The following is a 15970-nucleotide window of genomic DNA, read 5'->3' as shown; positions in this document are numbered from 1 at the left end:
GCTTGGAAGAGCAGCCGCTGGCTCCATTTCCTGCAGTGGCTTATGGCGTTCGGGTCAGCATCTGTCGGAGGGCGGAAGCTGGAGGCTCCCTTCCTACTGCAACAGCACAGCCAGACAGTTAAATAGAACACCTGTTTTAGTCTGGAACATTCTCTGTATAGACCTATCATCCAGTGGAAACCCGAACCATTCCACAGCATGCCGCTACAGCAGCGGCAGCTGCAGAGCTCAAGCCTGGCTGCTCTGCTTGGGCGACTTGAGCGCTGGGCTGCTTTAGCTCTTAGTTCTAGCTGCAGCCCAGGGAAGCCCAGCACCTAGAAGTAGGCTTAGGAGTCCTTGAGCTTTGCCTAAGAATGAGCCAGAGAAGGGAAGACAGGGATGCGGTGTGTTCTGGTTATCACTGCGAGGCTGTGCTGTCTGCTCCTTCCTCCCCGTTTGTTCTGCATTCTCTAGTCATAGAAAGGAGTTGGCTAAGAAGCAATTCTTGCAACTGAAAAAATTAAGAAATTCACTTCCCCTGAAGTGGTGACAGGGTTTCTAATAGTCATTTCTCACCACATATCCTATTCCCACTTGCTTAGAAAGTCTGATTGTAGGTATGGTCTGTTTCTACAGGGGCATGCTAGCATTTAGAGAGGTGTTCTATTGAACTAGATAGACCACAGCAAGGGGGGAGGGGGGAAGGGCAGTGAAGAAGGAAGGAAAATAGAAAACTCGATGTTGGGAAATGGCACAGGGGACTGGGCAGAGTTGGGTTTTAAGCACTTTTCAGTATCTAAAACATGTTTGTGGTCTGTTAGATGAAAAGTCATTTCAATTGCAAAAATTTCCTATTAAATTTTTCTTAATATTATGTTTAGTGTGATCCATCTAACCAAAGTGAGAGGAAGAAATAGAATGAAAAAGAGAAGGGGAGGAAGGGGGAGGGAGACAAAGTAGGAAAGAGAAATGGGGGATGCAGGTGGAGACAGAAATAGAGGCAGGACAGAAGGAAAGAAAGACAAGGAGGAGACAGAAGGGAATGAAAAAGGGAATAAAATGGAAAAAAAGGAAAGAGGTAAAAGAGAAAAGGAAAATGAGGAAGAGAGAGGCAAAGGTGGAAAAAGGGAGAGGGAGACAGGGAGACAAGGAAAGAATGAAAAATGAAGACAAGGAGTAAGAATGAAAAAGAGGGAAAGAAAACCAAAGGGCAAGAAAGGGAAAGATAAAGGGGAAAAAAAAAGTTTGCAGTCAGCCATATACTATGAACTCTTCATACTACCATAGAAGAAAACAAAACTCTTTGTGTTCGGAACACAGATTTTGGGCATTTGTTTAGTCACCAAGATTTTAAAGGGAGACCTTGATCAACTACTAACTCACTCTGGACGATTACAAAGCATCTGAAGGTTTTTCCTGAACATAGACTATTTGAAATAAACACATATGCAACAGATGGGCCACAATTTAATTAATTTGCAATTAATGGAGTGATTTACCCTGGAACAAAAGAATTTTGATTGTAGGGTGCACATAACAATGTATGTTTGACCAACGACCAAAACTCCCTAAAAGAAAAATGCACAAATATCAAAAGCCCCACAGAAATGCACAGTAAAATCACTCAACCTCAGAGAAGGCTACACTGGGCCAACTTGTGAAATGTGACCAGCGGTAACTCTCCACTTCTGGATCATTAAAAAATGGGACTAAAATGAATCGGCTTCTCTGGGTCTACCTTCTACAAGTCTGGATAGTTTACTTTCCATGTGGTCTCTCCCAAGTACCTCACATATTATCCTGGGGAAAAAACATACCATTTAGTTGTGCATTGAAAACTGCTAGCAGCAACACCTGGTGAGGCACCAAACATTCTGTGTGGTCCGCTGGCCAGCTTGACCACAACCTGACCACTACCTGCTACGAATCAGCATGGGAAGTCTACAAAATAAGTTCGTAAGACCTTCAGAATTTCAAACTTTTCACCATGTAAAGTTCTTGTGTATAAATGAATGACTGCATCACACCTTTTTTAACTGTTTAAAGGCTGAATCAAGTTATTTTTGTAATAGTAGCTTTGGGGGATCAAGTATTAGATCCCCATTAATTGGTTCTTACCTTTATATTAATCACACGTGAGCACAGTGGTCCTTAGTTACGTCGTTTACCTTTCCAAGTTATCCAGAATCTTCAGGGTCCTATGTGCGACTGAAAAAGGGTAAAAGTCAAATTTGCTACCTTCTCTGGACAGAATCAGAAGATGGGCAGACATGAGATATATCCTCAGCTGGATGGCGATGGATCTGAGCCTCTTGTTTCACTTAAAAAAACACAACAAGAAGTCAAGAATGAGCTTGATAGTGTGTGATGCTCCTGGGTTAGAAATGGATACATCATGCCTCCCTCCAGCCAAGCTGAACACTTGCCAGATGACGGCACCTGGATCTTGTATGAATCTTGCTTTGGATCTTGCATGAACATATTAATGAGGAAAAGAGGTTATTTTTAGAAGTGAGGTCATACAGTTAAGTGAAATGTTTGGTGAGAAAAATAATCCATCCCAAGGGAAGAAAAATTTACATATATATACATACAAAAGTATGTATAAACAGAGCTGTTTTAAGCACCACCCAAAGGAGAGGTTTATATGCTGAAAGACACCCCCCTCTGAGTTACCAGTAAAAATTACATTGTTGTGTGTGGTGACGAGTCAGGTAGGAACACAGGTAAGTCTAGAGGGTCCAAAGGCCTGGGGGACTGTGCGGGTTAAAAATAAAACTAGGACTAAAAAATGCTGCAAAATGTTCTCAAGAAGGACAACGCAGTATCAAAGATTCTTAACAAAAGACTGCTTCCCAGAGTAGATTAAGAAATAACTTTATTTTTCATTTGTCAATCCCATGATTGAAAAGACATGTTGCTCCCAAATAGACAAGAGGCATAATCGGAAACAAAATTCTTCCTGAAAATTTAGCTCATGAAGTTATTATGCAAAAATCAGCAAAGAATCACCAAAAGCTGCAGCCAACATTTAAAACTGCTGTAACATTCTACTCAAGCTTAGCAGAAATTTTAAAGCCATGTCAAAACCATGTCAGCCACAGACTAGCAACAATAGCGGCATTAACTGTTGTGCCTTCAAGAAAAGCACTTAGAATATCCCATTTTCTATAAAAGATCATTTCCCCGAAAAGAAGTGATTTATTTCATTGGAAGACTCTCAGAACTGGTAAGTAACTCTACTCTTCCACTCCAGTTCCAGGCTTTCCTTTAATTAACAATACCTAGAGCTCATTTTGGACAGAATTTGGCTTCTCAGAAGAGTCTTTGTCATTTAAGCACAGTGTGGAATGGGAGAAAGTGTGTAGTTACCAGGGAACTAACAGAGTACAAAAGACAGTCACTTCTGAACTCGCTGATGCTCAAGAAATCAGAGACTCTCCATTAAAGAGGGTCTCATATGCCTGAGAGCTTTGTGCTTGAGGAAACACTACTTAGAGGTAGCTCTGGTTCTGGTTTATATTTAATTACAATTTGTTGTATCCTGTCACAGGAAAGTTCTAATATTTTCAACAAAGTATAAGCACTCTCAATTTCCTCTTTATCCCCACCGCTCCCCCCCCCCCCCCCCCCCCCCCTTCCCCACTGAAAAGGGTAGGAAAAAGCTTAATTGTGACTTCATAAAGAATAGCAGCTAATTCAGCAATTCACACCCAACTACGACTGATAGGACAAGGAAAGGCAACCTGGTGCGACCAGCTCTGCGAGCTAGGCCTGCAGAAGTGCAGTGTGTGGCGTATCCACAGCACAGAGAGAAGGGGGAGGCTGTCGTCAAGGCGCACACAGACAATTTCTTTTACGCGTTTCATAGCACATTCTGCCACCGCCAACAAAACCTCCAAGTCAGGAATAGATCTGATTGTACTCTTTCAAAGAAGTCTGTGCCCCTCCCCAACTCCTCACCTACACTTCATGCAAGAACAAACAAATCACTATTAAAAAAAATAAAAAACAAAACAAAAAAAAGATCACTATTATCTATTTGGATATAGGGCCCAACAAGAAGTGATCAGGGATGGGTTAGAACAGCATATTCTATAACAAAACACCTTCTTTGAAAAGATTTATGTAACTTTAAGCATTAAAATGAATGTTCCACCTCTACACATGTATCATTTTGCAGTCCTGCCCCCACAAGAATATGGTCGTATTTGAAAGAGAACCCCTACATGAACACTGAATCCAAAAGGCAGTTTTAAGGGTTTTACAAGATTTGCTAACAAACTTACCAGAGTGTCAACCATTCTACTCTGAGCCTCTTTTCTTTATTCAATACTCTCATGTCAAGTTGAAAGGAATAAAAAGAATCAAATATTCAGACCAAATTAATTATGTGCCACAAACTATTTAAGACACAGGATTATTCTTTAAAAGATACTGAAAAAGTGTACACTACCTGAAATATTTTTTTATAAAGCCAATAAACTGAAAATTTCAACAGAGAATGGTATGAGAACCTTCCTCCTCTCTCCCTCTGCAAATAAATCATTAAATATATTGGGTAACATTATACTGTCATTTTTAGCATAACAATATAAACAATTTCCATCATCATCCTGAATATTACTTTATAAAGATATATACTTTAAAAGGCTTTCAAAACATTTTCAACCCAGCATTTGAGAATAAAGCATTAAAAGAGTTTTGTATACAGTAACACATTCAATGTGATAAGTGTATGAATTTACAACCATACATAATATATATATATATGTATATATTTATATAAAAAACAAACTTGGCCAGAAGTTAAGGCTACCTACAAAGTTGTCCAAGAAATTATGCTTGTCAAAACAATTACAAAATTAAAATCACATGCATTTTCAAATCCTCTAAATCACTGACGAAATAAGGTCCAGCATTCAGTTTTCAAATTAACTGCAAGAAAGTGCTACAGATATTTACATTTTCTTATTATGAATCCGTGTTCCCACAAAATTACACTTAAATTTTTCACCAGCCTCAAATATCATATAACTAAAAACTGAAATGTTTGCAGTTTGGTACTTAGTACTCTTAAAAGTGAATAGGTTGAAAATGGCAAACAGCATTTACAAATGGGCCATCTCAGCCACCAAAGTACACTGCATAACACTGTCTGAGCGGACTTGGGCTTGGAATTGTGAGTCACAAGAGGGACCAAGATTGAACATCTCATTAATAATTACATGTATCGGCAACCACATGATATTCAGGCTTTTCCCACTCAAATCAAAGTAAATAATTTAAACATGAAACTAAATAAAACCAAAATACAAATGACTTTCTCTCAACAACAAAGTCATCTCTGACATTGCCTAAATACTTTATTTAAATCCTTTTTTGATTAAGAAAAAAGTATTCTGAACATATGCCTCTTTTACAATGAATGTCAGAAAATACATTTATAAGTGTAACTCAGAGCCTGAAGGCCTCAGGCAGAGTTTCCAATGAACAAGATGCGCTAGGATGGTAGAGGTCACTTAGCCAGCTCACGGATTATTGTAGGCAGTAAGCTAGGACCCTAAGTCTATACTTCTTTCAATTTGGTGAGTGTTATACTTCCAATTTCAATATCTAAAAGCTACCTTTTTTTAATCTTTCCAACTTTGCACAACATATATTTTAGGATGAAAATTTCTATCGAATGGTAATAGGAACAAGATTTAAAAAACAATAATGCTTAATGCTAAGGAGGTTTGTTCCTGTGGGATCAAAAAAGGAAATCGTACTTCAGACTCAACTGAAATTTAGTGTTTTAGGCACTATTTTAATAAAATTAGCACCCTTAATTATTAACTCATGACTAAACAGGTAATTAGACAAATTATTTCAATAATGTTTCTTTTTTAAAAGAGTCTTTGCTATGTAAAGACAAAATAGATTTATTTATTCAATCAATATGGTATTTTGAGCAACTCATAGCTTTATCACTGAGAGCTGATTCCCCAAAAGAAAATTATTCCAACTTTCTACAGCAGAGTTGTAGCTATAGAATTTAGGCATCACTGAGAAGTCAGGCCAGGTAAAAAGATATTTACTAATACTCAATGGCCTAACAGCTTTTTAAAAAAATAATAATAACTTCAAACATCAATACTAACAGTTTTTCAGGTAACAGTGTCTAAAGAAAACAATTTTTAAGATTAATATACAAAATCACCTTAGGGAATTACTGCCAACACGCCACTTTGCCAACATGGCCCAGCATCTGTCTGGGTTCCTTTCCCTTCATCTTTGCTAAACAAACAAAACAAACAAACAAAAAACACTTGGAAGGTGAGGCAGGTGATTGTCTTCATAAGCTCTCTGATATAGATTGTGGCAGAAGATGAAGAGAACAGAATGACATATCTAAAAAGCCAAACCCAACCACAGAATGCTTCCTGTTGTTATGACCCAGTGGAATGCAAGCTAGGAATAGGATAGAACTTGGAAATCCGGCTCTGTGTTGATGGGTTAAGGCATTCAGACTCCCCAGTCATTTTAAAGAACACCTCCTGTTCCTGCAGTTTCCTGGCAAACTCTTCTTCCAGTGTCTTAAAAAGGAAGGGAAAAAGAAATTACATGCTGGTATCACAAACAGAATTTACTCGGACAGCCAACAATAAAACTATTTGCTCAAACACTCTGTATCTTATTCTAAGGATAGGAAGACCTCTCCTAAAGAAGACCAGAGTGCTCAACTGTTAGATTAGGCTGTGCACAGCCCTAGGTTGAAGTCTCTGGCTCAGCCATATGAAGGTGTAACTTGGATCAATGACTTAACTTCTCTCTATTACAGAATCATCCCATTCTTCTGTTGTAAAACAGGGAGAGTATCACCTACCTCACAGGGTTGTTATGTAAGGATTAAATGCGATCGTGATATACTCAACACATACCAGACACTCAACAGATGGCTCCTATTATTAACTACTACCTTTCTCTCCCACATAGCACTTTCCATTTTCCTTTTTTTTTTTTTTTAAGATTTTATTTATCAGACAGACAGAGATCACAAGTAGGCAGAGAGGCAGACAGAAAGAGGGGGAAGCAGGCTCGCTGCTGAGCAGAGAGCCCAATGTGGGGCTCGATCCCACGACCCTGGGATCATGACCTGAGCTGAAGGCAGAGGCTTTAACCCACTGAGTCAACCCAGGCACCCCAGCACTTTCCATTTTCTGTTTTTTATTTTGATTTTTGATGTGCATGTCTTTTCTTCTACACCGAACTTTTAGCTGTTTGAAGGTAAGCCCTAAGCCAGATCATCTTTACATCCCCATAATACAGAGTGTATATAGTAAGGGCTGAGAAACACTTGAGGGAGCAGAGATTTTGCAGACAAGTGACTCAGGGATACGTGCTGCTGCAAAGGCACAAAGTAGAGCAGAAGATGGAAAGAGACAGGAACATTTCTCACAAGAGGTGAAACATAAGCTCAGTCTTAAAGGAAAGAAAAGAATTTGATAGGATGTAGAAGGCGTGCCAGACAGAGGGGCCCGAGACAATTCCTGCACACAGGCAGGAAACCACAGATGTGGTATGAGTAATGGTGATTATACCCAATACCAGAATACAAATAGGGAACAAAGTGGCTTGTGGGAGGTAGCACTAGAAAGTTTGCTGGTGGCCATGGCCAATGTATGGCACTATGACAGCCACAAAGTCAAACTGAAGCATTTCTATTTTATTTTGATAGAACTAAAGATTTATCAACACCACAATGCCAGTGCCAGAGATGTTCCTGAATATAAATATTCTGATGGCAGACAAGTAGGAAGAAAGGAAAAGGAATCTGAGATTAGAAGGCCCATTAGGACATTACTGAACATTTTTAAGCAGCAGAATGATAGCAATGGGAAAAAGAAATAACACAGAGAGAGTTAAAATTATTTGTCATCTCACTGAAATGAGATGTGATAGAAATGAAAGACAATTCAGGTTTTTAGACTGGATGTCAATTAAGAGGGCGGAGATGTTAAAAAAAAAAAAGAGGGCAGGGATATAAGGAAGCACACTGATGCTGCGTGGGGACACAGGAACAGAGTGAGATGGGGATGATAGAGAAGGGCTGTTAAGTTCAGCGGTTTTTTTGTTTGTTTTTAAGATTTTATTTATTTGAGAGAGAGAGAGAGCACAAGAGGGAAGAAAGGTCAGAGGGAGAGGCAGACCCTACGGAGCTGGGAGCCTGATGTGGGACTCAATTCCAGAACTCCGAGATCATGACTTGAGCCAAAGACAGTTGCTTAACCAACTGAGCCACCCAGGCGTCTTGTTTTGTTTTTTTAAGATTTTATTTATTTGACAGAGAAAGAGACATAGCGAGAGAGGGAACACATGCAGTGGGAGTGGGAGAAGGAGAAGCAGGCTTGCCGCAGAATGGGAGCCCGATGTAGGGCTCGATCCCAGGACCCTGGGATCAGGACCTGAGGCGAAGGCAGACGCCTAACGACTAAGCCACCCAGCCGCCCCTGTTAAGTTCAGTTTTATCTCCACTGACCTTACAATCTTTAGTCAATGTTCGAGAGGTATGTATTGATCATTACAATATGCCAGGAACTATTCTAGAAGTTGATATAAACCAGTGAACCAAGAAATAACACTCTTGCTTTCAAAGAGCATGCATTCTTGTGGGAAAAGACAGACCATAAATAAATGTGTCTGGTGGTGAAGAATGTTATGAAGGAAAACAAAGGTGAGGCGATAGGGAATGTCTGAAGTAGGCATGAAGGCTATTTCATATATAGTCATCAGAAAAAGGAATCTTCTGTGAGATGATGTTGAAATAGAGGCCTGAATGAAGCAAGAAATGGAACATCTAGGTGGGAAATGAGTGCTTAGAGCATGAACCAATAGTAACAAACAAGAAACAGTAACAGCAGTGGCAACTACTTATCCAGCCCTGACCACAGCTCAGGTATTAGGAAGTGCTGTGCACACATACCACTTCTTTTGGGTCTTAACAATCCCAATTATGGAACCAGTGTCATCTTTGTTTATAAATGAGTAAACCTGGGCACAGGAATGTTAAGTGACAAAATTAATCATGTCATCACTGAGATCTGAACCCAAATCTCTAGGACTTCAGAATTTGTACTTTATACAATCCCTACTATACAGGTCCTGGGACTGTCCTTAAATATGCAGCAGATGAAGCCATGACTAGCACAGGATCATCAAGGGTGTAAAGCTGCGAGATGTCTAGACAAAGAAAAAGTGATAAAGAGCACAAAGAAGTTAGGTCATAAAAGTCGGATGAGAAGAGAATTTTTTTTTAAAGATTTATTTATTTGAGAGAGAGAGAGAGGGAGAGCGCAAGCGGGGGAGGGGCAGAGGGAGAAGGAGAGTCCCCAATGAGGGGGGAGCCCAATGTGGGGCTTGATTCCAGGACCCCATGATCAGGACCTGAGCCGAAGGCAGATGCTTAACTGACTGAGCCACCTAGGCGTCCCGAGAAAAGAATTCTAAGAAACAAGACTTCTAATGACAACAGTGAGATAATACCATAGGATTTGGCTCTTAGCATCACTTATGACTACTGTCAACGAGTTCAACTGGGGAGTCTGAGGTGAAAGCTAGACTACAGAAAGTTAAAGAAACTGGAAAAAATGGGGGCGCCTGGGTGGCTCAGTGAGTTAAAGCCTCTGCCTTTGGCTCAGGTCATGATCCCGGGGTCCTGGGATCGAGCCCCGCTTCGGGCTCTCTGCTCAGCAGGGAGCCTGCTTCCCCCTCTCTCTCTGCCTGCCTCTCTGCCTACTTGTGATCTCTGTCTGTCAAATAAATAAATAAAATCTTTAAGAAAAAAACAAACAACGCCCTTCTGTACCTTTTGAATTCCAATCCAAATGAATGTATTACCTATTTAAAAATTTAATAAATAAACCTTAAATTAAAAAGCCCCACTAATAAGTGACTTGGTCATTTCACTTCTTCTAGAAACATTTAGCCCACAGTGGGTGCTAAACGCAGATTTTTCTGGACAGACTGACTGATTAACTGGATAAACGGAAGAAAGGAATAGCTGTAGCAAGCAGAAAAGCCAAGAGAAAACAAAGGTTTGAGTTTGAAAGTTAGCAAAGGGAGAGGATCACATATTTATAGAAAAAAATGAGTTGAAGAGGTTGACCAATCAGGCCAGTCCATTAGGGAGTCAAAAAGGAAGTACAAAATGGTAACGACGGCTGATAGCTAGATAGGGGAAAGGGGAGCCTTTCCTATTTTACTAGATCGTGAATTTACTATCACACAAAGGCCCTGTAATTTGGCTCCTATCAACTTGTCCAGACTAAGCTACCCGCCTTCCTTCCTTCTCTCCCTCCTTAATGCCTACACACAGGCACACTCCCCCAGTGCCCCAACGGGCAGGGAGCGACTTGTGATTCCTATACACATCCTTTTCACCCATTCACTTCACTGTACTTACGCCACCCATCACACCCCAACCTGTGTGTATGCCTAGCAAGCTCTTACTCATCCTGAAGTCTCACTTGGCTTATAAGGCATCTTCTCTGTAAAGCCTCCCTAACTTCCCAGGCAGACTGAAGTACTCCTTGTCCTTGGCCTCAACACTGTGCTCCTATCTCCTGTGCTCACCTCCCTCACAGCAATGATCCTACTGAACTGTAATTGCTTGTCACTACATTCTGAACATTTGCGGGGACAGGGACTTGGTCTTTCATCTCCTGTCCCTGACAAATATTAAACAGCTAATAACTGGGTGGACAAATGGATGAACACAAACATATTTTATCTAAAGCTTTAAAAAATTACCTTTTTCCTGGGTCTCAATTTCTCTCTCCATTCCTTTAATTCTTGGCTGTGTTCCTCATCTAACTCCTTCAGTTTCTGAGTCTCATGCTCAACCAATAGGTGGCATTTTTCATTCTGAAAACAAAATTTGTATTAAAAACTTTCAGATCAACTAAGCAATTTTTTACAAATGTAATTATCTTCAAATAATAAAGCATTTATTAAACATCAAACTATTACTGAGATTCAGGCTCTCCCCTGAAAACCAAAGGCTAAGAACTATGAAATGAGTCATAGCTTCATTTCTGCAAGTTTACAAGCTAGATCTATTATTTACCATATGAAAAGAACTTAAATAGAATTAGTTTGATCCTGTTTCTTCTAAGAAGGTTTGCTCATAAAACTGACACTTAAGGGCATCTTATATGGATTTTACCCACTGTTACCAGAATGTAGGATCAGGAACTATTCTACTCTAGTAAATTAAGCAAATATGTAGAGTATCCATAATGTACACACTATTCTGAAATTTTAAACATTTTAGGCTACATACTAGATGGGCTGCATATTCCATGCAAGGCCCCAAAACAGTCCCCCTAAAGTAACCTTTAAATTTTTTAGGGGAAAAATTCTCATTTCTTTATCATTTTCAAACACCTAGAAGAAAACGATCTATTTCTCCCTAAATAAAATTTTAAATTCAAAATCTGATAACAAAACCACCTATCTCATTTTGAAAACTTTGTTCAGTTTCTCTGCAAAATAAACTAAAATTACTCAGTACTACTTTTGAAAGACTCAACTTCTTAGGTTATAATTTAGCCTCATGTTTATATTAATCATGTTACATAAGAGCTAACTAAGTGCCTATGATACTAACCTGATCTTTATTTGGGTCTATATAGAAAACAAAACCTCTCAATTCCAGCATTTTCATGAGGAAAGCATACTCTATTTTGGTCAGCTACCGTTTTGTCCGGACCAGCCGCTTGTGCTGCCCCGTCCCCACCAGCTCAGTTTCCATGCTCCTGTTTCTGACCTGCAGCTGATGCAGCTCCCGGACATTGGCTTCACACTGCAGCTGAAGATCCCGCATTTGATTTTCATGTTTTTGATGCTGAGCCATTCTCTCATTTTTCTGCCTCTTTTCTTCTTGAGCAGCAAACTATAAATAAGAAAAACGGTTAACAAGCAATTTAATTTCTTCATCTTCCAAAGGAGTAATTAAGGAATTTAACAAGACTTAAAGTACAAATAAACTAAAGTTGCAAGTAATAATAATATGCTGTAACCTGAGCTGGAGTCCACATTATGGCTTTGATGGGGAGAAGGGGTGCTTCTGATTAAAACCTTATTCCTCCTATCTGCTTAGTGACCTCAGTTCATTTGTGTGTGGGACCTATGACTACAGAAGCAAACTGAAGCCCTATGTTTTAACTTCAAAAGTTGTCCAAGTCACCTAATTCCCAAGACTGGTCTTAGGACCAGCCTAGCCCAAGATCTGGTGTGGGGCACGGGACAGAGGGCTTTGTCCTCTGTGGCCACCAGTGTAGGAAAACTAAGTTGGTATATGCCACATATCGAACCCCAACTCATAAAGCCAAAGAGAACATCAACAAGCCCAAGGTGGCTCGAAATGTTTACAACATAATTACGTGACACTTCTAAAGGACACTCAATTTTTTTAAATCTAAAAAAGAGGAGAGTAACTGGCTTATTTACCTGTTTGATTTTGTCACGGTCCTGATCTGGTGTGGCTGTTGGGTTAATTCTCAAGCTTTTCTTAAACATGGCCATTCGAGTCTTGGCTTCACTGCGCTGAATCTTGGGCAGTCTTGCTCTTTCTTGAGTCTGTCTGTTTTTTAATTCCTCAATAAGTCGTTGATTATAACGCTGCATTTGTTCTGTTTCCTAAGAAAGTATCAAACAGAATCCTGTGATGTAGATATAACTCAATACTCGATACCCACATGTGTGTTCAAACATGTCATTTTGTTGTTGTTTCTCAAAATTGCTCTTTCCTTTGTTGCATTATCAACCAGCAAGCTTTCACTCAAAATATAATTTATAATAAAAATAAAGCTTTTGGTAATAACAATCTTTTTTTTTTAGGTTTATCTACTTATATTAGAGACAGAAAGAGAGCACAAGCGGGAGGGGCAGAGGGAGAGGGAGGAAGAATCTCAAGCAAACTCCATGCGAAGTGCAGGAGCCTAACATGGGGCTTGATCCCACAAACCCAAGATCACGACCTGACTGCAACCGAGTCGGGACACCCAACCAACCTGTGCCAGCCGGGGCCCCTCATGAGTCTTATATTGAAATTCTTTTACTAAGTCAGGGAGTCTACATTTTTAAGATACTTGGACCATAAATGGAGCCACAACAGCTACCTTTGAGACAGGAGGATTATAATGTAGAAGAGGACTTAAAGCACTGTACTAGTCACCTTCCGTGAAATTCAGAAAGAAGTTTGCAATCATGATAAGATACGATTAATTACTTTAAACCTCACCAAATACATTTTAGGATTAAAAAAAAGAAAGAAATCTAAAATTCATTCTCTAAGTAGAAGTTCCAGAAATAACTGTAAACTTTAAAAAGTAAACTTTTATTTTTTTAAAAAATATTTTATTTATTTATGAGATAGGTAGAGAGAGGGAGAGCAGAGAGCACAAGCAGGGAGATGGCGAGAGGGATAGAAAGAGAGGCAGAAGCAGACGCCCCACTGAGGAGGGAGCCTGCCACACGGGGCTCGATCTACAGACCCTGGGATCATGACCTGAGCCAAAGGCAGACACTTAACCCACTGAGCCACCCAGGTGCCCCTAAAAAGTAAACCAATTTTCCTTTCATTAACCTTCTCATGGCGCTTAAGTAGCTGATGTCTTTGCATGAAATACTGATCTTTAAGTTGCTGTTTAAGCAGCTGGTGTTTTTCTTGTAAGTGTCGTTCTTCAAGCTCCCAAATTGCAGCTTCTCGAGCTAGAAGAAGAAAGCAATTTTCAAAATGTCACTTTGTTCTTTTTACACATGTACTTTGGTCTTCATTTTAATATTCACATAAAAGTGTTCTATAAATACTAACTTAAACACACAATGACATTCTGAACTATAAATGAAATATTACCAGAGTACAGGTAATATTTATCACCCCTTACCATTCTGTTCTCATGTCCTATAAACACAGAATGTCCCATCACTAACACCAAAATTCCTTTTAATCATCTTAATGAGAAATTTTAAAATATCAGCTTTTTATTAAGGGAAATAAGTGCTTAAAATTCCATTCCATTATGTAGCCATTAAGTATACCAACAATCATAAGGCATACCATGTATACAAAACTATTCAGGTAAAGTTCTAGCATGATCTGAACAAAAAGATGTTTTAAGGATAAGTGCTTGCTGTTTACTTCTCTTGTCATAAAGGCAATTATTCGATGTCTTACAGTATATAACTTTATAAAAAATTTTAAATTCTTAAAATTTAACATAGTTTTTCTATTAACCTCAGTTTTCTTTATCTTTCACCACTCCAAGGAGAGCAATCAAATAATTTCCAATTATTTGATATAATGGATATGAGATATATCCACACATCAGAGCCATGTCTTCAGGTATCATTTTGTATACACACATACGCTGCGTAATTTCATATACCTCTCATGAGTTGCTGTTTGTTATTCAGGCACTCTCTTTCAATATTGGCTAGCTCTGCCTTCTGCTGTTGGATGATCTTTTTCAGAGAGCCATCTAATTCTTGTTGTTGCTTCTGAACAAATTCCTGTTCCTATTAGACACAGTTAACCATCAGTTAATAAGCATCTACTGAGTGAAACATCCATTTATCTATATGACTATATTAGTGGTTAACAAGATTTCTAAGCCAAGTTTCTAAAGTTAACTGGATTTAAAAATCACCAATTATATAGCATGTATAATATAAATGTATTAGTCACTCAATTCAAGCCCAGAGGAAAAGTACTAGAATAGATAATATTCTAAACTCACTATTAAAAATAATACACACAGGCAACCCTCTCAGGTCCCCTCCCTCTTCAGGAGCTTTGCACTATCACTCAATAACCCTTACTAAACTCTCAATAAACTTTGTTTTGCTGCCCACCAGAGGGGGGAGAAATACATACAAAAGAGGTCTATAATTCACTCATAATTAAAATGCCCTATTACATGAACAGCTTTAGGAAAAAAACAATTTAGAGCTTCAAAACTGACTATTCGTTACACTACGGTGTGGGTACAACAAGAATAAACAAGAAATGCCTTTTAGGAAAAAGAGAATAAAGAGCAAATAAGTAAAACACATATCAGAATTTTAAATATCTCTATTTTTCCAAGAAATAGAGTTAGGGAGAAATACCATGACTACACTAACAGAGAAAGATAGCTTCTATATCTACAGTAGTTGTCTAAAAGGAACAATAGTTTGTAGAAAATGAGAAATAGTACATTGCTAGAGAAAAGTGAACTAAGAAGAGTAAAGTGAGTTAAGTTTTATAAATATATATATACAAAATTCCTTATAATCAGAGAATTCTACCAGCATGTTGGGGATTCACTCATTCATTCAACAAATATTTACTGAGTACATACTATTTTGCCCAAGTGCCAAATTTATGCTTAAAAAAAAAATCCTACAGTAACTGTGTAAGAAAAGGAAAATGTTAAAGTGAATGCTTAAGATAAGGAAATGTTAAAGTGACTTTTGGTCTTTGTGCTAGATCACACATTTACTGAAGGAAGAAATACTATCCAAAATGAAGAAACCTAAGTTTTGCCAGTAAATGTTCAGCTCTTCATCCCTCTCTTGGCAGTTACAGCAGTCTGTGACTAGAAAAGGGATATTCTGATAATTTTGAGTGTGAATTTAGAAATTTAGGATTGAAGCAGCCCTCTACGAAAATCCCTCCCCTTGCACATCCTAGAGAAGATAAAACCCCAAGATCCATGTGGATCTATTCTTTATGCGTTGGACAGAATCTGACAGGGTCTGGATCACTACCAGCCTCATCTTCAATACATGAGGAATGAGTCTAGCAGTGTTCCTCAAGGTGTCTGCCTTACTACTATGACTTTGGAGGCAAGAACTAGGTTGTACCATTCCTGACGTCCTGTTAAAATCATACAGAGAAATAAATACTGCTCTCTCATCTGTGTCAAAATTTGTACTTTTGCATAATTACAAATACACACTAGCA

The 15970-nt window shown here is 38.8% G+C and overlaps 1 protein-coding gene across 2 annotated transcripts in view; it reads right to left on the bottom strand.

Annotated features, from left to right (window-relative positions):
* Nucleotides 1–4788: 4788 nt before the first annotated feature.
* LOC111145295 (STE20 like kinase) overlaps nucleotides 4789–15970 on the bottom strand; it is a 62444-nt gene continuing 51262 nt past the window's right edge. For both annotated transcript variants that reach the window (XM_022500128.1, XM_022500129.1), the window contains 6 exons: nucleotides 14412–14541; nucleotides 13610–13734; nucleotides 12472–12660; nucleotides 11789–11914; nucleotides 10771–10884; nucleotides 4789–6557 (listed from right to left, as the gene is read on the bottom strand). In XM_022500128.1, coding sequence (XP_022355836.1) covers nucleotides 6411–6557; nucleotides 10771–10884; nucleotides 11789–11914; nucleotides 12472–12660; nucleotides 13610–13734; nucleotides 14412–14541 — 831 coding nt within the window. In that variant the 3' untranslated portion in view covers nucleotides 4789–6410. The remainder of the gene's footprint in view (nucleotides 6558–10770; nucleotides 10885–11788; nucleotides 11915–12471; nucleotides 12661–13609; nucleotides 13735–14411; nucleotides 14542–15970) is intronic.

The sequence above is a fragment of the Enhydra lutris genome, unplaced genomic scaffold (assembly GCF_002288905.1).
Source record: "Enhydra lutris kenyoni isolate GAN:26980312 unplaced genomic scaffold, ASM228890v2 scaffoldscaffold12, whole genome shotgun sequence".
Classification (NCBI taxonomy): Eukaryota; Metazoa; Chordata; class Mammalia; order Carnivora; family Mustelidae; genus Enhydra; species Enhydra lutris.
Note: the sequence above shows the minus strand (reverse complement) of the source record. Positions and strands in the feature narration are given on the sequence as shown.